This window comes from Gallus gallus, chromosome 10 (genome assembly GCF_016699485.2).
Source record: "Gallus gallus isolate bGalGal1 chromosome 10, bGalGal1.mat.broiler.GRCg7b, whole genome shotgun sequence".
NCBI lineage: Eukaryota > Metazoa > Chordata > Aves > Galliformes > Phasianidae > Gallus > Gallus gallus.
The window spans coordinates 16,705,852-16,730,172 of record NC_052541.1 but is presented as its reverse complement, the minus strand read 5'-3'; the positions used below and the strand labels follow the sequence as shown (position 1 = coordinate 16,730,172).

Below are 24,321 nucleotides of genomic sequence, written 5' to 3'. Positions count from 1 at the left end.
TGCCTGTAGCTCTTACCTGCCAGGGAAGATTATTTACAGTGGCTAAAGCTTGTGCCATGCTTCAGAGTGCTTTTGTGAATAGCTGCAAGTAAAAAGGAACGTGTAAATATGGATTGTTACCATGTTTACAATACAGAGAGAAAAGCAATAAGCTGCCTGTTTTCTTTTAAGATAAAGTCCCAATTCGAAGATATGCTGATGGTACCATTGATACAGAAGAAGCTACTGAACCCACCAAGCCAGAGGGCTGTGGGGGAGAAAAAGGACCTTGTTGTGCTTGTCCCAAGACAGAGGCAGAAAAACAAGCTGAGAAGGAGGAAGCGGAGTACCGGAAAGTCTTTGAGAACTTCCTTCACAACTCCATCTTTGTCCCCAGGTAATGGTCTTTGGCTAATTGCATTTTTTTTAATGTTTCCTAGAGCTCAGGCTTCCTGAATGGGAAAGAATGTGTAGGTAATACCTGAAGCATGTTAACGTTGTCTCTCAGCATATGTGAGACAGTCTGCAATCTTTTTACTTTGCAGTTTCTCTTAATTGCAGATCTTCGTCCCACTCTCTCAATTTTAGCTAATAGTGAGAGTTCTTACCTATATTGTTCGAAGACTTCAGTGATAGTTTATTTTCAGAGTCAAGAGTCACCTGAGCAGCTCTTTGTCTCTGAGAGTTTCAGAGATGAGCAACATGTGGCAGATGAAGGATTTCAAATGTAATCTTTCTCTTAAATAGCCATTTAAGTGCGTATGTTCCCAATCTGAAGATTTATTTGCCTTCGAAATTTGCAGACATGGTCACCTTGCAGAAATGACACTGTTCTTGCTTTCTCACTGCTCTTATTATCGTGGACCCTCTTCTGTTTCTGTTATAAACATTACTGCTTACACATCACATGGAATGGTAATTTATGCTACATCGTAGAGTAGATACTACTGAATGAATTGATGATTTTGATCCTTGAATTTCTTATTTATCTTTCATGTAAGCTGGTCTTTAGGTAATTGGACCCTGAAGCCTAGCACACGGTATACAGCTGTTTAACACATTACAGTTTCTGTAAGGAGTCAGTTTTCAATCATGCATGCTATCCATTGTCGCTGTTGACAGGTTGAGTTTATGTTCAAGCCCTGTGTTTGAGTACTCTGAAGTGTGGCTCTATTGCTCGTTGAAACTGGGTTATATTACTCTCCAGTATGATTTTTTTGGGGGGAGGGGAACCTTTATTCAAGGCAGTTTTGGCTTTACTTGTTTGGTTTTGGGACGATATGTGCAGTGCTTCTTAGCTTTGTCCAAACAAAATGAGAAAATAAGTACTGCCTTGCTTTGGAGGTGCTAAGTACTGTACCTGAGCTTTGCCTGGTTCATGTTTAGTGTTTGTGGTTGAATTTATGCAGCGTTTCCCTCCTGATGATAAGAACCAGCTGCAAAGGTGAGGTAGCAGCCACCACGACTGCCCAGGTCCACCTATGCAATGTGAGATGGTACAAATGTGAGCTTAGTTTGGATTTTATGAAATATGAAGGAGTTTTGAAAGGCATTTTTAAGTTATAAACTACCTGAAAATCTATCAAAGCAGCCTTTACAAAAGATTATTTTTATTTCAGCAAAGTGTGGTCATCTAAAATGTGCTGTTTTTCTCACCAATTTGCTTGCATTTCCCAAAACAAAAGGAAAATCTCAGAACTTTGAACTCAGACAGTAACAAATAAGCTGATCAGTTCACAAAGAATTTCCTGGAAGCTTGACTGTTTCCCCTTTTGCTTAACTTATTGCCATAAGGGTGTGTTTTGTAACAGCAAGGGTACATGAAGTATAATGTTCAGAAATAGCTGCATAGCTAAGCAACTTTAGATGTTATGTTAGGGAAATTAGATATTATGAGCTAGTAAAATATCTCTATGGGACAAATCTAGGCAGCTTGTTACCTGCTGATGCCCATGTTTTTTTCTTTCCAAAGGGAGAAGTTATTGAACATATTAATATAAGCCTCAATAGTGGTATTTGTTTCCAGTGTTCTACCTGTCTCCAGGATGCTGTGAAAGAAATGCAGCATGTATTACTGCATGAAAATATTCAGCTGTGTGGTTTTAAGGTTGCTTGAAGTCTGCTGATCTAATATTGGGTGCAGTTCTTGGATGACCGTGGTATTGTAGTCATGAGGTAGATTTCAAACGTTAGGATTCTGATAAGTCTTGAACAGATGCTCGTGACCAGAGGTCAAAAAGTTATTCATGAAGTACCTTAGTTCTATAATGAGCAGGATGGGATGCATGCTCTTTGTAATGGAAGGTATCTCAGAATCAATTACAAAATTGACATAGAGTTTAAGAACTCTGGGGAGACCTCATTGTGGCCTTCCAGTATTTGAAGGGAGCATATAAACAGGAAGGGGAACAGCTGTTTACAAGGGTGGATAGTGATCGGACAAGGGGGAATGATTTTAAACTGAAACAGGGGAGGTTTAGGTTAGATATTAGGAGGAAGTTTTTCACTCAGAGGGTGGTGACGCACTGAACAGGTTGCCCAGGGAGGCTGTGGATGCCCCATCCCTGCAGGCATTCAAGGCCAGGCTGGATGTGGCTCTGGGCAGCCTGGTCTGGTGGTTGGTGACCCTGCACATAGCAGGGGGGTTGAAACTACATGAGCACTGTGGTCCTATTTTTCTTCCTTCCTTCAACAGAACAGATGAAATTTTGTGTTTTTATCTCCTGCCTTTTCCTTGTTTTCTTGGGTTTTTGCTTTTCTGTCTTTATCTGTGCCTTTCACTGCAGCAGGAAACTGCTTGACAGCAAAGCAGTAGTGTCCAATCTCTTGATGTTTTAATCGCATTTGCCTTTGTTTTCCTGTAGGTCTTTTTCTCTCCATGATATGATTGTAATTTTCACCACCAAGTTTAATGTTGCTTTCTCTTTGTTTCTCCCTGAAGACCAGCCAGGACTGTACTTTTTTTCAGATACCACCAAGGAGTGAAACATCTTGCATCCCATAAAGGTGGATTAAGTCATGCTTTCTGGGTTTATACTTCAAGTTGTGCTTTTGTTGACTGGAAACAAGCTTTGTACTTTCACAGCTTTTATCACAGAATTTGTGCAGATGTTTGGTGGAGGTCATTCTGTGTGCTCTTAGGACTTGGAAAGTTTTTTCTTTCCACTGAATTAAAACAGTCAGTGGGTACTCTTCCCAAGCAAGTTAAATAGGATTAGTAACTTCCATAAATACCACTGTAGAGGAGAAGCAAATGCTTACATCTCCTGTGAAATACTCACACATCCCACTGACAAGAAATTAAATTGGCTTGTATGTTTCTTAAAACAATTTGCTGGTAATGTAAGCTTCTTTCTTGTCTTTGTTTATTTCTGTGCTGTGGTTTACATGGCATCTGAGAGTGTCAAAACGATTCCTCAAGACATAGTAAAAGGATTTTGGAAAATTTCGTAGGCAACTCCTTAAAAAAAAAAATCATCCACTCTGCCAGATTTAAAAATCAAGTCAGGCTCTTTTTGGCTCACTCTGCAACATGCTGCTTTGTGACTGAATGTTCTGACATTTCGTCAGATAGTGAATTAATTTCTCCTGTTGCATCAGCTTATTCCCATTGTGCGCTTGGGGAAGACCTGATCTGCAGCTTGCTCTGGTAGGAATGTGGTAGACTTCACCTTTGTTACTGAGATCCATTGCACTGGCCAGGTGCTAAATGGCGGCAGGTGGGGCAGGATGCAGGCCAATTAATTGCCCTGGTGCACTGCTATCCAGGTGTGAGCAGTGCAGGTGACTTCAGCGAGGAGGAAAGTGGGAGGTGGAGAAGCTCTCCTGCCTACGTAGTTAGTGCTTATGGGCAAAACAGACGTGGACTTGACACATGATCAAGTGACATGTCTTTTATTTAGCAGATCAAGTGACATGTCTTTTATTTAGCAGTTGTGTGTTGGTTAGCTCATACCAGCAAAATATTTGTAGAGTATTTTTGTACTGATGTTTGTCATGCCACTCGAGCCTGGCCATTATAGCTGTTCCTTAGACTTGAGAAAGTAGTGGCATTGCTGTAAATCCTCACATTTTTAATTCAGTACACAAATCTCATATAGATGCAAAGCGAAGTTGAACTCTTTGCTGTACACAAAATGAGTGCTGTGTTTTCTCATCTAGGAAGGTTGTTCCTTTACAGCAGGTAAGAGAGTCAGAGATACACAAACGACCACGCAGTAGTCATTTGTGGTTGACTTTCATGGCTTTCAGCTGCCATCCACGGTTTCTTTTCTCAGTCCAGTGCACTCAAAGTTCTGCAATTCCATTGCAACTGAAAAGACCAACAAGTTAAGCCCACTGAGAGTTAGCTTTGCTACTCGAGCAAACTTCAGAATGGTTTTTTCCCTAACCTTTTAAACTTTTACCATATAATTTTTATTTCAAGCTTCAACACTATTGTCATTAAACACAAATCCAGTTTGCTTATTAAATAACAGAGAAACCGTCTTTGCTATTCAGTTTATTGTGCCAGCACCAGGGTGGTCAGAAGTTTGCAAATGTATCATGAGGCTGACTTTGAGCTTCAGAGTGTAGATGGATTTCCACCCAAAAAGTGAGCAATAGGATGTACTGATGCACTGCAGGTTTAGCTAAAGAGAAAACTGTTTTCTTGCCTTGCAGTATTCTTTATGTAGCTTTTCTTCTTAATAGCACTTAGCTATTTTACTGTGCTTTTTCACCAATTTTCTTGAACCTAGAGGAAAAGTGAATTGTCTCTAAAGAGGCCTTTTTCCTGTATTTGTCTGCTCCACAGACCTGATCGGAAGCGGAGGGATGTGTTCCGAATTGCAAATGCCACTTTGGCCACTCGAAACAGGAACATAACTGGGGCAGATCACTTCACCAATGCTTCTGACGCAGAGGAGAGTGAGGTGGAATACCCGTTCTTTGAGACCAAAGTGGATGGCAAGGAGAGAACTGTGATCTCCCATCTCCAGCCTTTTACTCTTTACCGCATTGATATTCACAGCTGCAACCATGAAGCTGACACGCTTGGTTGCAGCGCTTCCAACTTTGTCTTTGCAAGAACCATGCCTTCAGGTATGCTCTCATAAGGATCAAGGTTTTGTTGTGTGCTTTTTTTCTGGGAAGAGCTGAATCTCAGGGGGGACAGATCTTTGAAAACAGGGAAGTGTTGGGAGCATGAAATAAAAACTGAACACAGGGAGATAAATTGAAACGATATGAAGTTTGTTGCAGTAGTTTAATTGTCTTGTTTGGTCCCTCCTGTGTACTGAGTCATCCGTATTGAGCCTGTCCTCTGATCTGGAGAAGGGCAGCCCTGCCTCCAGTACCTAGATGATGATGAGAGAAATGGTTTCCCAGCTTTGTAGATGAGAGCTGCAGACACGATGGATTAAAAGGTTTTATTCTTCAGTTCCCTGCATGCTGAATAGAAACAAGGGAATGTTTCTCTGCTGGTGTTCGGTTTTGCTGTGTTCATGCTGAACTGTTTACAGATGTTAGTTCTGCTGGTGGAAATGCTTGCCAAATGTTTCTTCTGTCACAGAATGACCAAGCATTTGTCCAGCCTGGAAACAGAAGGAGTACTGAAATGCTTTGTGCCCAATCATAGGCATCTAGAATACTTCAAATAAGAAACACTGAATGCTGTACTCATGTTTGGGAATTATACAGATTGTACTTCTTCTGAGAAGAATAGAAATGATTTTAGTGTAAGCTCATATGCATTCAGCAAAGAGCTTCCGACTCCAGCAGATGTCTGGGAATCTTTGATGCAGAGTGGTAGTAATTTTGCTTTGTTTCCCTCATAATCTGGGTTCAGCTGTGTCAGTAAAGGTATTGCTTATTTCAAGGAAATAAGGAAATATGTAAGATCCGGGAAAGGGACATAAGCATTCCCAGATATTTAGTGTATGGTTTTGAAAATTAAAATCTAAATTATTTTACTTTATTCTGAACCTCCTAAGACTGAAACTGTCTTCATACTCCTGTTAGGATTTGAATAAAAATCATAAAATGGCCAAGAATGAAAACGACTGGGGATAAACACAACTGATGAGACCCTGTTTTAGACTGAGTAGTTTCCTAAGATTACCTACAGAGAAGGGCTGGCAGTGGGGCAGATTGTGCTTTCTGGGGCAGGTTGTTGTTTGCAGCCATTTGGTGGGACCAGCTCTGTCTGCGTGGCTTTGGTGTAGTGAAAGGCTTGGAATGAAGAACCAAATGCTGATAAACTGTTTTGTGTCATGCAAATATAGCACATTTACTAAAACAGCACTGATATCTGATGAAGCTGTATGTGCACCCTCATTTCTGACAATGAGCAGTTCATGCAATGCTAGTCTATCCAGCCAGACCCTGGCCAATGCATTTTATTCTCTGGATCTTCAGATAGTACTTACTTCAGTGCTTTGTGACCTGAAGAATAGTGTGAACTTTTATTTTTTTTCCCCCACCATTAACTGTTGCCTAAGTTCCTGTTTTAGCAATAGGTATTCTCACATTGCTTGTAAATATTTTACAGAGGGAGCAGATAACATTCCAGGAACAGTAGCATGGGAAGCAAAAGAAGAAAATACTGTCTACCTGAAGTGGTTAGAGCCTACAAATCCAAATGGGCTGATACTGATGTATGAAATCAAGTATGGGCAGCATGGGGAGGTGAGGATCTGACACTTCTCTGTTAATGTTTACTGCTTGTTACTCGAGTTTATACTTTTATCTTGTCACATCAGACTGTCTAACCAAGGTAGTATTTTTCAGCCTGCATTTTCAGCCTCAGAGAATCCAGGTTTAAGTACAACTGTAGAATATTTTCCCCGCTTTGACTTTTATGGTACAAAAGACATAGTGCTACGTGAAGAGCCTCTGTAACTAAAAGCTAACATTATCACACTTGAGTTTGCTGAGGCTCACACAGTGCTTGATGCCACGGACAGTGACTTAGCAGCCAGTCTGCCATCCACATTAATCTTTGGAGTTCCCTATTAGTCTTGTTGCCCACAGGGGTTACCTGCAGTTTGTAAATGAGAATCTGAAAGGGCTTCCAAGTTATGACCTTCATTATGTTTTAAAATATCAAATATAACTCAAAATGAGTAAGGGTGGGGGGGATACAACGTTTGGGTACATTCAGTCTGTAAAAACTAATAATTTAATAGTTTCTTTTTAATCATCTGCAGGCTGTAATAAAAAGCTTGGAGATTTGGTAGCACTGCAAAAATTACCTCTGTGACTTTCACTGAAAATGTAATCTTCAGAATAGACCTGTTTTCTGTATTCTTAAAAGTAATTTTTACGTGCTGTTTATGGTAGCTGCTTTCTTTCAGAGATCTGTAGATCACCAAGTCTTCAATAATTGAACAGTGTTCAACTTAGTCCCAACTGAGACACAAAATGGAATCTCTTTTTAACATTCTTCTTTCTGAGTGCTGCTACAGCCCGATGATGGAGATGGTGATTTCAAACACCCAGCAACAAGCAGTGTCTCATTCCTTTGTCTTATTTTGTCAGGTTTTGGATTCCACATCTCTTTAAGCTGTTTGAATTAAAACTGCTCAGACTGGGTATTTAGTTATACAGATGAGTTTCTGTTGCAGCCATACCCTCTTCTCAAGAGTGAAGAGTATGAAGATCCTAACATGAACTGCAAATTGCTTTTTCCTTTCAGGAGAAACGAGAATGTGTTTCGAGACAGGAGTACAAGAAGCTTGGAGGGGCAAAGCTGACTCATCTGAACCCCGGAAACTATTCTGCTAGAGTTCAGGCCACGTCATTGGCTGGAAATGGATCTTGGACTGAGCCAGTCTCTTTCTATGTACAACCCAAATGTAAGACGGGTATTGCTTTGCTGTGTCAAAGTGGGGACTTGTCTTTCTGAAAATTCCTAAGGTTTACGCATTACTCTGAGTACTCTTACCTATTGATGTGTTTTGGGAATTCCTCTCTGTTCTGCTTTCTGACAGTTGTTTACAAACAACAGGTGTATTGGAGGTGTGGTCCTTCTCTTGCATGCACTGTAGGTATATGAGGTGCAGCCAGGTGATGAGTGTGTAGGGCACACTACTGTGGCTCCCTTTGCCCACCTCACACCTCAGTGTAATGTTAGGAGTCAAATGCTGGAGTTGAATTGTGCAGAACCTGTGATAATCAGCACACCTACTTTGAATTGCAAAGTGATGTGAGAACCAGTGATTTGTTAAGATTTGGCCTGGCAGATTTTATTTAAATATCAGTATGATTTTTTTGTACTTTGGAATTGATCTTTAGAATGTTGGGATAAAGATGGCACTGATGAAAGGGGTACTGCTCCTGAGAATGGCAGCAGTTTAGGTTTTGGAAGAATAGCTCTCTACAGGGTACACAGAGACCATCTCAAGAACTTCTGTGTTTAGCTGAAGAGCAGTTGTATCCACGAAAAACCGGACTCCATCTTTTATTCATTCTTGTTTTTCTAATTGTGGGAATCCAGTGAACCAATGTGAATATCTTTTGAAGTACGAGCAATTGCAAGGTGAACAGAAGGTGGTGGAAAAGAAAGGTTAACATACAAGTGAACAACTGTGTATTGTTCACTGAGGAATGTGAGTCTTCAAGCATAGCATGTGAAACCAAACTCCAGACAGAGTTAATGCTTTTCACTCTCTGTTCTCCTGTTCCACTCATCTGCAGTCAGGGAGTGTTTCTGAGTACATTTTTCCACATCAGACAAGAAAATGAGTACTTTGATTTCTCCTGTGTATGGAAATACACTGAGTGGGTTTTGAAAGTTACTTTGTTAATGGAGATTTTATAGGAACCTTAATACAATTGTTTTCTTGTTGGTTGCAGCAGCAAACTATGACAACTTCCTCCATTTGATAATTGTGCTCCCCATTGCTTTCCTGCTCATCATTGGGGGTTTGCTGATAATGCTGTATGTCTTTAACAAGAAGAGGTGAGTTATATTTGTGGTTAAAGCTAAACTACAGGAGGGGAATGCTTATTTTCAAATCTGTGTCTGTGGAGCAAGTTAGAGATATAAAGTGAAATAGCTTTCAGAGTACTTGAGAAGCTAAAGTGGATTCTGCCTTGTTGGTTTGTAGGAGGAGGTGGTGTAGATTTACCAGCCAGTATCTGCCTGCTGCTTGGGATGCAAAAAGGCTTTTTATTACAGTATCATGTTTGAAAGGGAAGAAGAAGGGTTGTCAGGAACATAGTCACTGGGTCAGTGATAGCAGATGCTGAACCTTTATAATCAGGTGCTTTGAAATGCAGGTTGCTGTATAAACTTGGTTCAAGTCAGGTTAATTTGATTTCTTGCAAATTCTGATTTTTTTTTTTTAAATTCTGGCCATACACAAAAATATTTGTGCTGGACAGAACATTCAGTTGATTTGTTTTCCTTAGTACTGTAGTTTAATAACTAGGGTTTTTCTTTTTATTTAATTGAAATACATAATGAGAACTTAGCAGAAGTCAGTACAAATGTTCAGTCTTGCAACTTTTTAAGTATGGAGCCTTTTTGTTACACATACTTTCAAATTATGCTCATTGAGTATCCCATTATCTCCAGCTCTCATCCCTTTGTGTGCACGCTGTAATCCCAGTTCCCAAGCACTACAGACAGGGCTTTGCCTCTAGTGAAGTGAGGTTCCTGCTGGGCTTCTCATGTGCTCTTCAGAGTAGAGTAACTGGTACCCCATCCTTCTTTAAATTGTTGTTCTAACACACAAAAATGTTTTTGTTGGTTTTCTGCAGCCTGATTAATAATTTTATTTGTACACTTTGCCCCCTGCAAGAACTCATACAACTCTCAGTAAATGTCTTATTCTGAAAGTCTCACCAGTAAAATAAAATAATAGAAGCAGTTTATAAAGTAGTTGAATAGAAACCCAAATAAAAAATACCTTGTTCTTTGCTAGATCACTTCTGTCTCACAGTAAAAAGCAGGTGATGTTAAAGCCACAACTCTCCTGGGTGTATCAGTGCACAGCTGCCTTTCTTAAAGGAAGTCTGCCTAGCAGCTGAAAGTACCGTGTCTGCACTTCTCTGTACCACATCAGCACCAGAGAAGACTGCAGGTTTCCTGGGAAAAACGTTCTGAGCTGTTTTCCCATTGATTATGTGATGTAGAATAAGAACGTGATTTGTCGTCTTTGTCTGAAAAGCTCTCCATGTACGGTAAATACTTTGTGGTTGAGCAAACAGCAGAAAAGCTGTGGAATAGGCAATTAAACTGCAATTACTTGAGTTTAAAGATTAAAAAAGAAAAAAAAATATTTCAACAGGAACAGTGACAGACTGGGCAATGGAGTACTTTATGCATCTGTGAACCCTGAGTACTTCAGTGCTTCGGATGGTAAGTTGTACCCAACTATACTGCTTGAGTCTGACTTGGGAAGGTATGAAACCCTTACAGCGGGATGTGGTAAAACCTCTTTCTCTTCATTGTAGCTGCACACCCATAGTTAATTCATAGGCAGTTTTATGTGAATGTTGTCTGTCTGTTGAAACTGAGGAGTTTCTGAAGTTTTTCCTGGAGTTTATTCAGCTGAGATTAACTTGGGTGGGTTTCCCTCTCAGCATTGCCTACTTAGGCAGTAATTTTGTTACCAGAATGAAGGAAGAGTTCACGAGTTCCATGTCTTCTCTATTTGTCCTTTTGAGCCCCATTCTGACCTACTGGAACAAGCTCACCATTGCCAGTCATAACGTGTGGCAGTTCTGTGTTAAAATGAGCACAGCCATTTCAATGTAATCTCCATTTTTTTTTTCTTTTTAATATCTGGAGTATAAGAGTCAGTTGTTCTTTGACTAAAAAGCTTTTTCAAACTAGTTTCACATTGACCAAATATGTTTGTACTTGATGCAAATGACAATGTTCTGTGGGATACACAATGTGGGTAATGTTCTTTGAACGTAACAATACAAATGGAAGAAGGTGCTGGAAATGGCAGCTAATGGGCTCTCCTCTTGCTTAGCTAGTAAATTGGAAAGTTTTGCTTAAAGTAGTTCTGGTTGCCTCCAAATGAGGTTGTTTGCCACTGGTAGCAAAAAATAACTCCTTCCTTTATTCCATGTGCAGTGAAGAAACAAAAGCATCTGATGTGCCCATTGGAAGCTTGAGGGAAACGGTGTAAAAAGAGATTCTTACATAGTCTGAAGCATCTTCTGAGGGTGTGGGGGTGCTGCTGGGAGCTAGCTCAGAACTTTATTACCCAGAGGATTGGATGCTGGGCTTGTATGACTGGCAACACACCTGAGAAAGTGTAACAGCACTGACTGGTTTGGAAAACTGCAGAAGATTTCCATCAGGACAATGGTGAAGGTGTCCAGTGCCAAATGAAAAGCAAGAATTAAAACTGATCTCAGGATGATGAAGGTTTATTGTTCATTAGGATTGTTTAGTTTCAATTTCTTGTTTGTATACGTAATTCCGGACCTTGAAAAACTTGAATTTATTTTACCTGATGCAAAACAGGATGAAAGTGATCCCAGTATTTAGGAAAACAGACTGTGATGGCATGTTCTCCCTCTGCTTAGTGTACGTTCCAGACGAATGGGAGGTGCCCCGCGAGAAGATCACCATGTGCCGTGAGCTTGGGCAGGGCTCTTTTGGGATGGTGTATGAGGGAATAGCCAAGGGAGTGGTGAAGGATGAGCCGGAGACCCGGGTGGCCATCAAAACGGTCAATGAGTCTGCAAGCATGCGTGAGAGGATAGAGTTCTTAAATGAGGCCTCGGTGATGAAGGAGTTCAATTGTCACCACGTGGTAAGTCATGAACATGTAATGAGGTGGACTGATACGGCCGTGGTGCTTTAATGGCGGGAGGGTGTTCATGGCATGTCCTCACTGGCTGAAGGGGTGCTTGGATTTTAGCTTCAACTCGGCAGCATTAGAATATTGCTGTTCAACAGGAGTCAGAGAGGAAACAAATCTGCTTCCAGACATTTCCCACCGGATCAGGGGTGTCTGGGGCTATGTATCACATAATTACTGCAGTTCACTTAGTGGGATCTGTAGCTGAGCGTTCGTTTTTCCTCTTCCAGGTTCGCCTGCTAGGTGTTGTTTCTCAGGGCCAGCCTACCCTAGTTATCATGGAGCTGATGACACGTGGGGACCTCAAAAGTTACCTGAGATCATTGAGGCCAGACACAGAGGTTAGTCATGACTTGTTGGATTTTTGTTATTATTTCTTCACTCAAAATCCTCTTGAGCAAAAAGGCATCATGTCAGAAGCAGCAGGCAGTTAGCCTTTCTTGCCCTTGTCCTTAAGCTCTAGGAACAAAACATGCTGCTGTGTGATCTGCAACACCTTTTTTTTTTTATGAGGTAGTTACTGCAAATAGCCCACTGTGCTGTATGGAGTAGGCCCTGTCTTGTGGTATCAAGTCCTGTTTCCCGCATTTGAATTAGATCTCTTGTCTAGATGTTGAGAAGATTGGCTTGTTGAGGCATACACGTTAGGATAATTGGTTCATGTTCTGTATCCTGCCTGTTGCCTCTGTTGGAAAATAATTACAAATAAGGCGTGTCTATTTAAAAAATCAATGTGCTTGCTAGTACACGTACGTACTTTAACATGTAGGCCATGGGTCTAACAGCTAAGATTGCCCCTTATGATGTAGGGTCTGAAAGATGATACTGAACATTGAAAACGTAGTCAACTCTGTAGAGAATGAGCCCAGTGGTCGTCTTTTGCCATTGGTGGAATGATCTAGAATTTCTGATGTGAGTAATTTACAGGAACAGAATATGAGCACATGGTTATGTGCAGCAGAGAATGTATGTGGTGTAAATGGACAACATGGAACGTATCAAATTGCTGAAGTGATTGGATACAGAAAACGTCCATCCAGAATAAACTATTTAGGCTCTTCAAGTGTAAGAAACAACGCTGTTATACTAAAAAGTCTTTCTTGTTTGTATTCCCTATAGTAGGATGGCCCATAGCCTACGAAAGAGCAGTTTGGGAGTTCTGTCTGTAAACCAGCTTGTTATGCCCAGTTTTTCCTCCAAGCAGTGCTACAGTGCTCATCATTTTAAAAAAATACGTTGCAGTTTGGTATAGGAATAGGTTTTTTTTTTTTTTCCCCTTACATGTTTTATCTTCTTAATCCTGCTCAGAGTAATCCTGGCCAAGCACCTCCAACTCTGAAGAAGATGATTCAAATGGCAGGAGAGATTGCTGATGGGATGGCATACCTCAACGCCAACAAATTTGTTCACAGAGATCTTGCTGCGAGGAACTGCATGGTGGCAGAAGATTTCACGGTGAAAATCGGAGGTGTGTTTTTTGATGTTTACAGGAAGGAAAAGCATCATCCTGACAAATCAACTTCTTAGAGGGCATTTTAGTTTTTTTTAAAATCTGTTTTTAAAACCCTTTTAAGTTTAGCTCTAGTTTCTGCAGAATGAGATACGTTTCATATGAAGGCTAGCTGTGATTTAAGACGTGTGAGCAGTCAGTGTTGATTTGAAACTCTTGGAATACCTCTCCTTGCTGTTGTTCCATTGAGGAAATAGTATAGCATGTGAGCTTAGAAGGAGCGGGTGAGGCAGCGATTTGAGGTGCAGATGCTGCAGACATCTGGGTGGATGGCGCAGTTACCGCTGGTGTGTCATGTGCTCTTCTGCTAACGCGCAGAAATAATTCTATCTCCTATTTATTGATTCAAGAAAAACAATTTTAGGATTATTTTAAAGCATATCTGAATTAGAAGAGGAATGTAAGGCTTGATTTCAGCTGGATGCTTTCCAGCGTGAACTGGAGTGCTGCTTTCCAGACAACAGGATGGCTTTTCCTCTGCTCTGCTGTTAGAACACCACTTATTTTCCCCCTTCACCATTCCTCCAAAACAGTGTCAGATGAGTTTTTTCAGACTTCCCTCCAGAGAGTGATTTTGAGCGTTTGGCTGTTTTTAAGTTGTGCATATTAAAATAGCATGTATGGTAACAGCCTTCTGCTCTAGGAAACTAATTCTTTTTCTTTGAGCTTAACTCAGCTATTTTGATAATTTGTGTAAGTAATCCTGTCATTTGGGAGAAAGAAAATATGATTTCATTTTGAGTCAGTTAATTAGGAAATGAGATCTTTGGGGGATTATTTACATTTTCTGCAGGTTTGAGGAAGTCAGCCCTAAATCCTTTCCATTCCAGCATTCCTACCCCAGCATGTTTTACAGTTCTGTGATTTGAAGGTGGTGTGTTTTCCTCCATTTAACATGGTGCATGGTTATCCAAAAAGCATTTCATGAAATATGCTGCACTGCTGTTGTTCATGTGCCTGTATTGAAAATCCCTTCATGTGGACACAGTCCAGGAACATCTTGACTGGAACACACCAGATCAGACTGCTTAGATCTCAGAGGAGGAGCTTTGTGTTGTGCTGTCCTATGCTCATTGCTTACCTGTTACTTATTTGCACTGTGTCTTGAAAGAGTTTTTCTTTCTTCTGGGGGTAAGATCAGCCTGGTGTGTGGGAGTGGTGGAACAGCTGCACAGATGGGGCTGTTAGTCAGGATCACTGGGGTATCAGCAGCTCTAGCAGGTAAGGAATGAGAAGGATCGATGGTCTTTTCATTCAAGCCATAGACTTGTTACATAATGACTGTGAGAGTTGCTTAATCTGGAGGACTTCTCTTTTCACTCCACATTTCCAAGGCAAAAAACAAACTGAATTTTGTCCAAGCCCTTCTGTGTCAGCAGATAGCATTTAATTTACCAAGCAGTTTGATCACATGTGATTTACTGAATTTTTGTTAGTATCTGGAAGTAAAGCTGCTTACCTGAGTAGGCTTGTACAAGGGCCATCCAGTCTGTATGCATCAAGCTGATGGTATGGAAAAAACTGGAAGGAGTGAGTGCCAGTCAGACGGTGTTAGGCCAAGCCTTGCAAATGCTTACGTATTTATAGCTAAGGGCATGACATGTGTAACTGGGAGTGTGGCTTTAATAGTGGTCTGCATTAGTCATAGATGAATAGCCTAATCCTCTGTGGAATTTGAGGTAAAATATTACGTAGGAACTGAAAACTTGCATTGGAGAGAGGAAAAAAGAGAGAAGCACTTCCCTCAAAATGTGAGATTCTTTAATTAAATGCAATAGGATAAGTAATAAAAGAGTTACTTGCGTTCTTTAAAAAGAAAAAAAAAACCACCACTGAACTGTTGAGCAGATTAGTGAATGACGTGAACTTCAAAAGGTTTACCTTACTGCAAGGCTTGGACATAAACTGTGGAACTTTCCTTAATGATATATTTAAATCATTCAGAGCTGATCTGGACCCAGCTCTGACTGCTGATGTCCGTGGTAAAAATGCCTGCTGGTTTTGCTGGGAGAGAAGGCAGCCAGCCCTAGGCAGGCAGGTAAAGGCTCTGCAAGGCAGAGGGCCGTGCTGACGGGTGGAAGACTCTTTGTGCCAAACCGTGGCTATCTGCTGATGACAGTGGCTTGCAGTAAAGTGCATTGTTCGTTGTTTCGTCGTGCAGACTAACAAAACTTGTGTCTTCTAGATTTTGGCATGACAAGAGATATCTACGAGACAGATTATTACCGGAAAGGAGGGAAAGGTTTGCTGCCCGTCCGCTGGATGTCCCCGGAATCACTGAAGGATGGAGTCTTCACAACACACTCCGATGTCTGGTAACAAAAAAGGGGTTTTGAAAAAGCAGCTTTTGCCCTCTTCTTTCCAGTCTCTGCTCTTGTTTTCCCAGATTTAATTAAGCATCCTGCTTCTTCTGGCTCCTCAAAGGTAGCTGTCGTTATCCACTCCGAAGCTTTTTACTTCTGTTGTTTCTGTTGCAAAAACCAAGGGCTCATGAGGTTATTCTGCCCTCAGAGGCAGAGCCTTAAATGGATTTCCAAAGCTGGAGGTGCAGCTTATTTCCTGCTGTGAGCTGTACAATCACTTGTGCAGTGAGGAACATTACCTTCACCTGGAAGAGCGAGTTGTCATTTTTCAAATTGCCCTCCTTCAAGAAAAGCATTATAAGTTGCCAAGAATATGGAAAGGTTCATGGTGCTGACCTGCTTTTCTATCAAAACCTTCTGTGTAAATAGCTCTACTTTTCCTGCAGACGGTTTGTGTACACTACCAGTTTTTTTTCTTTGGAGTTCTCCCTCGTGTGTATTCTCCCCCATTTGGGGCTTTGTTTGCTTGCTTTATATACCACAAGATGCGGAAATAGGTTTTTCTTTCAAAGCACATTGCTTAGTTGCTGCATCTATGAAGTTATTAATAGAGGCGTTCAGGAAATTTCAAAATAAACTTCTTAGTAGAAATAATACTCTGGAACATTCCTCTCTCCCTCTCACCCCCCACCCCCCCACTGCTTCTTTTTGCTTTTGCAGAAAGACAGAGAGGCCTTGGCAAAAGATGAATGTGTACTGGCAAAACCTCTGCCTCTACTCAGACTTTTATGGTTTCTCTGCCTCCTTAACAAGATGTTTTTACTGCTGATTTGTTACAGAATTGGCAACTGATTGCCTCCAAATGCCTAAAAGTCAGTAGAAATGATATTTTAGTAGTAAACTGCATTTTCTTTAAACAGCTTGAGGATTTTGGAGTCAGTGGGCTGCAATCCACAGCATCAACTTTGAAAAACAAGTGGAAAAGCAAAGCATCAGAATGCTACTTTGGTTTTTTTCTTGCATATGGCTAATAACTTATGTATCCAGTAACCTCAGACTTGGAATTCAATGAAAATATCCACTTTGAGTTGAAGGGGAAGCCCTCATCAGCCGTTCTCCTAACAGAACCATGCTTCTGGCAGTCCCTCTGTAGTAAAACAATTCTGGGACTTGTAATGGCTTCACAAAGCAGACAGATCTGAAATACATCACTAGAAAAATCCCCAGGTTTAGAAGTGAATTTAGCCTAGAGGAGCTGGCAGACCCGCTGCTTCTAACCACCAAACAGGAACTTCCAAGTCCAGCCCTCATCTTCAGCCTTTGCTTCATGTCTGTAGCAGATTGGCTGTTCAGCTTTGCTGATGTATTGCTGTTGTTCATGCAAATTCTGCTTTTCACCTGCAACTCTTAAGTGGCACTGTTGTTTGAAGTGAACTTGGATTCCAAAACACACACGCACACGAAAGCAACAGATGAGATGCTAAGTCAAGTGTCCTTACTAAATATGTGCTTCAGTTGTTGCAGGAAGTGTATGTGTTCTTTTAGAGTTAACAAAACACAGTGTTCATTGGCCAAAGCAAGACTGATCAAACAGTATTGCATTTTAGTAGTGGGACGTGGAATGTATTGCAGCCAGACTGCTGCAGATGTCCCATAAAGGAAAGCAGCTCACTGACAGTAGTGCTGGAAAACGTAGAGTCAGATCTGACAGATTCATAGTTGTACGCATATAGGGAGGAAAGCACCAACTGCTGGACCACAGGTCCACAGATCTCATCAGTACTTCAGTTTCCCCTCGGCATGGTTTGTGACTGTTGAAGTGATATTTTTCCTAAAATTCAGCTCACGTGGGAATGCTGCCTTGGGGAGCAAAGCAGCTGGTTCCACACGAGGAACTTGTTTGTTCAGAATGTGTAACTCTTGGAGTTGCCACATATCCGTGGATAGAGATTGTCTTCATTTTGAATTCAGATAAAAAATTTTCAATGTTTTCCTCTAGTTTGCTTCTCAGTGACTTCTAGTTGGGTACCTTGGAGGCCTCTTCATGCCCAGGAAGAATCACCTGAGTCCCCGTATTGAAGTTGCTTTATGAAAACTTGCTGAGCTTATGAAGACTTTTTATGAAGGCTTATGAAGACTTATGAGGCCATTCATGGTTTTTTTTTTTCCCCAAACAATATGTTAAAAAAAAAAAAAAGTAGATAGTTTTTTTCTGCCTTTTGGTAGGAAATTGTGACATCTTTGCTCCGTGTTCCTAGAGATCAGTTTTAGAAGCCAAAATGTCAAAAAGACAAAACTGCAAGTGGTCAGAGTGCAAGATTTATAAGCTGTAAGGTGAAATGGCAAACTGCACAAGAGTGTCTGGAGGTTTTTAAGGGTGGAGCTTTATTTTGGCAATTCATTCTTTTATTGCTCTCCAGGCTGAAGAATGAGGTAATTAGACAAGAGTGTTGTTGTTGTAGTTGGAGAGAACACTTGTTGTGTAGGAGAGCGTTTTAAAGTGAATGTAATACTATTCAGGATCAGGGTGTGCTTCTATAAATAAGTCTTCAGCATCTTGAATTCTTCCAGCGATAGCGGTTGCCTTGAAGGAGCAGTGTAAGTGTATTTGTTACGATAATGTGGCCAGGAGGTGTGCAGAACTTGCTCTCCTTATTCCTGCAGCGATCAAAGCAGCTTCGAAGCCACCAAGGTGCTGAGCTGACCCTCCGTCCCTCCTTCCCCTGGAAGGCAAACAGTTGCGGGTCCGTCTGTGGCTTCTGGCTTCAGTTACAAGCCGCTTCAGATCCGCTGGATAACAGAAAGATAAAAACCACTGCACCGTAACCAGCTAATAGTGCTGGACCCCTGGTTACAGAACAGCGTCCTGTCAGAGCTACGTTTCTGTCTCTATGCTTGACTCAGCATTTCAGCCACAGAAGACAAGGCAGCAGCTAGATTTGTTCATTGCGCAGCAGCTCTAAAAGTAGATGGCTGTTTAATGCAGGGCAGACAATTTGATCTGTCTGCTCAATAAACTAATTTTAAATTGAGGTATTTTTAGAAAGTGTCGATATTTACATCTAAACTATCCGATTACATAATTGTGTTTATCTTTATTCGCCAGTAATCAATTCATGTTATTAGACCAACTTGTTTTTCACTTCTACTGTCCTTTGTAGTTAGCTGGGAAGAGCTAGGAGCTCTGTTTCAGGATGTTGCTAAAGGAGTAGTTGGGTTTCTCAGTGGGACTTAGCTGCACTGCTGAAGCAGCAAAGTGTAGGGCCTTTGTTCAAGGAGCTGGAGAACATTTCTGCTTCCTCTCAGCCTTTTTCACAGATCACTTCCGTTAGTTGTTTCTGTATTTTAAATGCCTTGATCCTTACTTTGCACTTTTTACTTGGAACGTGGAGGAAATCAGAGCAGAGAGACAAATGGAAAGTATTGCTTAGTGTTTTGTGCCTGGGGAGTGGAGGTTGGTTGGTTTCCTTCTTGTGGGGAGGCAGATGAGATGCACAGGTGTGGTGGGTGCATTTACTGCTTAGCTCTCTGCTGCCTGGAGTGGTAGGTTAAAATTGAAGCTTTGAAATGAAATTTGTGTGACTCAAGGATTTCTGACAAAAAGCAGCTTGCGCTGGAATGAGAGCTTAGAGTTCTGCTTCAGTCATCTCGGCTGCTATCAGCAGTGCCTGAGAGATGTTACGTGAAGGCTTTGGGTTTCATTTTTTTAATGCACAGAGTTGTTTTTCATTGCTGTCTGTGTCACTTGGGGGCTCATTGGGCCTTCAAGAAACACCTCTGCAATTCCTCCACCTGCATAGGAAGTTGGTAGGAACAGTATTCTTTTTCCTTCTTCCCTTACGTGCATTTTTCCCTCTCCTCTGTTCTTCCCACCTCCCAGGGCGCCTTTACTCTGAACTCAGAGCTGTGGGAGAGGGAAATGAGGTTTGTGCAAATTGTCCAGACAAGCACCCAGCTTAGCTGTCCTCTGAATTAGGAAGCTTCTGGTCAGTGCAAGGAGATTGTTATGGCTTTTCTTACTGATTGACCTTTGCAGAACCACTGTAAACAAGCAGTGCTGGACCTCTGAATGATTGTGATCAGCTCTCACCTGGAGGTTACGGTGTGAAAATTAAGAGATTTTTTTTGTAAAGGACAATTCCCCCAGAAACCAACCTGCTCAGTGTCATCAAAGAAAAATATCCTTGTAAACATTGCTTGGCTTTTTAAAGTTCTTTTGTTTTCCAGGTCTTTTGGTGTTGTACTTTGGGAGATCGCAACATTAGCAGAGCAGCCGTACCAAGGCATGACCAATGAGCAAGTGCTCCGCTTTGTGATGGAAGGAGGTCTGCTGGAAAAACCAGACAATTGCCCTGATATGCTGTAAGTGTCGGCAGTTACCACTGTCTCAGTGCTCAGTTTATTCTTCGTGATCCCTTTGTGTCTGTTTCTGCCCTGTCTGCCACAGGAGAGGCTATTAAGATGTGACTGCAATGCAAGATGCTGCTTGAACAGTCTCTGTCAATCTTCTGTTTTGTAGTAATTAGAGTTAACCATCAAACACCTTTGCTTGTGGACAGAATCTCACACTGGGCTCTTTAATAAGGAAGGAACACCTAATCTCTGTGTTCCTAACTAAATTTACATTTAATAACAGCTCATGAGTGTCATCTGCTGCAGCAGAAAATGTTGTACCTGTATCCTGTCTCTTCTGCTTCAAGTAAGTCTGTTGGGGATTAGGAGAAAAAAGAGCTTAGCTATATTGTGCTTAAACTCTATGGAATGCAAGCTTTCAGTTCAGCATACAGATAAATGAATCCTTCATTCCTGTGTCTGAAGCAGCTTTGGATCTGCCATGTCGGTCGCTGCTCATTCCGTTTAGGTAAACAGGTCTGCCCAGCCAACGGTTTCCTGCCCTGTGAGCACAGAAAGAGGCATGCAGAAAAACCTTTGTCTACCCCTAGAACCCGCACAAAGCCTTACAGCCGAGCAGCATGCAGCACAGCAGGCTTCAGTTTTTAGCTTTACATTGCTGAAATACTTCTGCTGGCTTTGGTGTACAGCAGTTTCAGTTGTTCAGACTTTATTACTTTGATATACTTCCCAAACTGGCTTTTGGGAAGGAAATACTGTGTCTTGCAGTTATTGAAATTTGTTGGAGGCCCGCAGAAGGGATACAATCACTTAAGGGCCTCAGCTGCTTGAGATTCTTAGGAAAAGAGCTTTTTTGGCTGGCCGGCTGGCTCTGGTTTCAGATGACAGGCAGTGTTGTTTTGTTGTTTGAGGGGGGTGGGTGTATGTGCGAGGGGAGGTGTAGTGCCATGTGATTCCTCCGTTTCACATTCTTTCCTTTCCACGATGCTGTGGAGAATTTCTGGCAGGCAGATTGACCGGAGATTGTTTCACATGGTGAGCGCCGTGTAATGGAGGCAGGGATGGGGCGGAACGGGGCTGTGAGGGGCTCTGGGTAGGGCTGCTCTGCTCCCTGAGTCAGCAGGGAAAAACGAGCTCTGCAGTGAGAGCAAACATGACAAGAGTTTCAGCATTAGCAATTCCACGTTAACCTAGGGCACATGTGGTATGGGCAGGGGGAAGGGAAGCTCTCACTGCTGCAGCCCATCCTCTGCTCTCCTCCTTCCTTGGAACTAATCCTGTGCTCACGGGCACTGCTTTCACCAGGTCCGCTTTCAGGGCAACCAGTGTATCTTTGCATTACTGCAAACCAGCAAAAACCTTTTTTGCGCTGATTTTGAATGAAGCTGTTCGCAGCTGATAGCTGTTAATGGCCATTGAAACTTTAGGCGGACATGGCAGAGGGGCAGGATGAAAATACCTTCCTTTTATTTTTACTTCTCTCCATCAGAACAAGAAGCAGAACTAAGGCACATCCAGTTATCCAGTTTAGTGATATCTTTCTTATTTTGTCAGTGGCGTTGTGAAAAAAAGATCCTAACTTTGTCCAGATGGTGAAAGAAATTGAATGCATTGGCCTTAGAAGCGTATTGTGACTTGCTGTAGCTTCCTTTCAGCTTATTTTGTCTTTTTATTAGGACAGACTCTCGAGCCTGCTGAAATTCAACGAGGCTGCTAAGAGAATAGCAGTAGGGAGCTCCAAAAGTAATCTTTACCTTTGTTCCACATATTGGGCATCCAAAGAACCTATTTTACGTGGCTACAGTGCCTGGGGTTTTTTGCATGCTTTCACTGCTTTTCCTATTGGCCCCAGGTTGGGTCTAGGTGCTGTGCAGCACTCAGCAGCTGATGCAGTCACAGCTCACTGTTACAGCTGGTAGGCAGGGAGCTCTGGGGGCGGAGTTGTTTCTCTCCCTCCAGCTGTCTGATTACCCACTCCCCAGTGTGGGACACTATTATTGAACCTACAGAAAGATGCTTGTAGCAGAGTTGCAAATGTGCGTTCTTCAGTCCTAGATACTGACTGATCTGTGGTACTTAGTATTAACTTGAGATGCCCAGAAAGCAAAGCCTGCGTGCTGCAGGAAGGGCAGCATACTTCTGGTGCTCAGCGTAGTGTAATGGCAGACCAGCAGTGGAGCTGGGAGCATACCTTGTGGTAGGAGATGACTGCAGAGGTATTTTTTGTTTAAATTGCTTTGACAGGTGAACAACTAAAATGTAATAATGGGAAGGTGGTATCTAATGTAGGAAACAAATTTACCTTCCTGAAGCAAGGGGAAAATATACTGACACACAGAAATGTCCAGAACAGGTGGAGTAGGTGTTCTGCTGTGGGGAAGCATGGATGAGAATAGAGAGAAGAATCTTTCTGCAACTGACACCGAACCGACTATTTTTAACCTTGCAGATTATGTGAGTGTTGACACAGCCCTGCACACTCCAGCCACAGCGCAGCAGTTCTTGTAAGGGCCTCTTGTTGCCCCCTGCGTGAATGCTACGTGGTGCAAGCAGTCTTGGCCGTTCCATCTCTCCTAAGACTGCAATGCCTGTAATGCTTGTTAGTGGCTGTGCTTTGCTAACCCCTGCTAGCAGAGAGCCATCAGCTTTCCCAGCGGATCAGAGACGAAGGACGCTTGGAGAACTGGAGGGGCTCTGTTCTGCAGCGTGGATGTATCAGACGGTTGTGCAAAGGTGGATTTTATGGCACGGTTGTCTTGTGGGTCAGAGAGGTGGTAAATCGCGGTGAAGGGGCTGAGCACAAAGAGGACGGTATTTCTGCAGGCTTTTCACTCTTGCACAGGGTGAAACAAGACTCAGTTCTGTTTATGCTACACCCTCTTGGCATAGTTTGCATGATTTTACAGACAGAACCATGCAGTAAGACAGATGGTTCAATAAGACGGTGCCAGGAGAAGCTTTGCTGTTTTTCTCCTCTTCCTGTGTAATAAGTAAAGTTTTTATGTACTACCATTGTTAGGCAGCGTTTGTCAGGTGATGGCTGCGTGGCAAGAAGATTACAGCTGAAGCTCTCAGACAGTGTGTTCCCATGGGGCTTTTAAAAGTTGTGTAGGCTGGAATTCCACTCTGCTTTTGAAGTAAGGATTGCTTCCCCCACATGTGGATGACTAGACTGTTTACGTAGTACTGATTTTCCCTTTGTTCCTGATGCTCACTTGGTGTGAGGGTCTGCTCTCCAGAGGTAACACCAGCATGCAGCAGCAGCAGCGGGTCAGGAGAGCTCGCTGCTCTTTTCTCCATCAAGTCACGTCTGATGCAAAGCACAAGTGCACACTCAAATGGAATGCAACTTCTATAGTAATTTTCCATTTTTGTTTTTTTTAATGCCTCAGTGCAAGAAGTAACTCCATTTCCGCAGTGTTCTGTGAGCAAAAGATGCATTAGAGCGGCACCAGTTATTCCCCAGTCTCATGCTAATGCCTCCAGCTTCCTCAGGCTCACCCACCACCAGCCAGAAACACACTCGATAAAAGTACTTGGGTTGTATTAGCAGCCTGTAAAGTCTTCCATTGTCTGCTGGAAAGTTTTTTTTTAAGATAATGTAAACAAGGTCTTAGAGCCCACAGAGTTAAAAAGAAAAGAAATATCCTTTTATGGGAACTCTGTAGGGTTTTTAAATCTGGAATGGATTAAAAGAAACATCACATGTCCTTGTTTGTGCTGATGTCACATGCATTACTCCACTGCTTGTGGTATCTCCTTAGCATTGCCCTTAGGCCTCAGGGCGAAGTGCCAGTGAATATCCAGTGTTCTTGGCTCCAGCGGAGGCTGCTATTCAGGGACGCAGCAGTCAGCTGGAAAGGAAACAGCAGTGAAGTAACAGAAATGGATTTTATATATTTATGTCTCAAGCTTTCCTCCTCGGTTGTGGGTGAGGGTGTAATACAGTTTTATAGTTTGGCTTCGCTTTCTCTATGGAAGCCTCTTAAAGACTCAAAAACAAGCAGCAGTTGAGCAGTGTTTATGTGTCTACGTGCCCGTTACCATACGGCGTTGAGGAGCGGGGCACTCTCAGCACAGCCGGTTTTGCCAGCTTCTTCTGGGTGTCACAAGGCCGTGCTCAGGTGGTTGGCTTCTGTTCACACTACGTTGTGCCAGCCAAGCTCTCACAGCAATATTTGTGAATTCAAATGTACTTCAATTAAGATCACTTTTGTTTGGGTTGAAGTGCTCTCAGCGGTGTTTGCATCCCAAACACAGCAGCCTTCTCCCTTTTTGCTGGTTCTGGTCGGCTGGGAACAGCATTTCCCCGGCAGAGAGCTGAGTGGGAGGGACTGCTTTGCTTTGGTTCTGTTTCAGGCCAGGTCTG

At 42.2% G+C, this 24,321-nt stretch overlaps 1 protein-coding gene across 1 annotated transcript in view; it reads left to right on the top strand.

Moving 5' to 3' along the window:
* The window catches only part of IGF1R (insulin like growth factor 1 receptor), a 147,133-nt gene that overhangs the window by 114,186 nt on the left and 8,626 nt on the right, over positions 1–24,321 (top strand). The window contains exons 10-20 of the mRNA NM_205032.3: positions 172–376; positions 4,775–5,061; positions 6,509–6,645; positions 7,655–7,814; positions 8,815–8,920; positions 10,254–10,324; positions 11,509–11,738; positions 12,017–12,127; positions 13,095–13,254; positions 15,482–15,611; positions 19,827–19,961. Coding sequence (NP_990363.1) covers positions 172–376; positions 4,775–5,061; positions 6,509–6,645; positions 7,655–7,814; positions 8,815–8,920; positions 10,254–10,324; positions 11,509–11,738; positions 12,017–12,127; positions 13,095–13,254; positions 15,482–15,611; positions 19,827–19,961 — 1,732 coding nt within the window. The remainder of the gene's footprint in view (positions 1–171; positions 377–4,774; positions 5,062–6,508; positions 6,646–7,654; positions 7,815–8,814; positions 8,921–10,253; positions 10,325–11,508; positions 11,739–12,016; positions 12,128–13,094; positions 13,255–15,481; positions 15,612–19,826; positions 19,962–24,321) is intronic.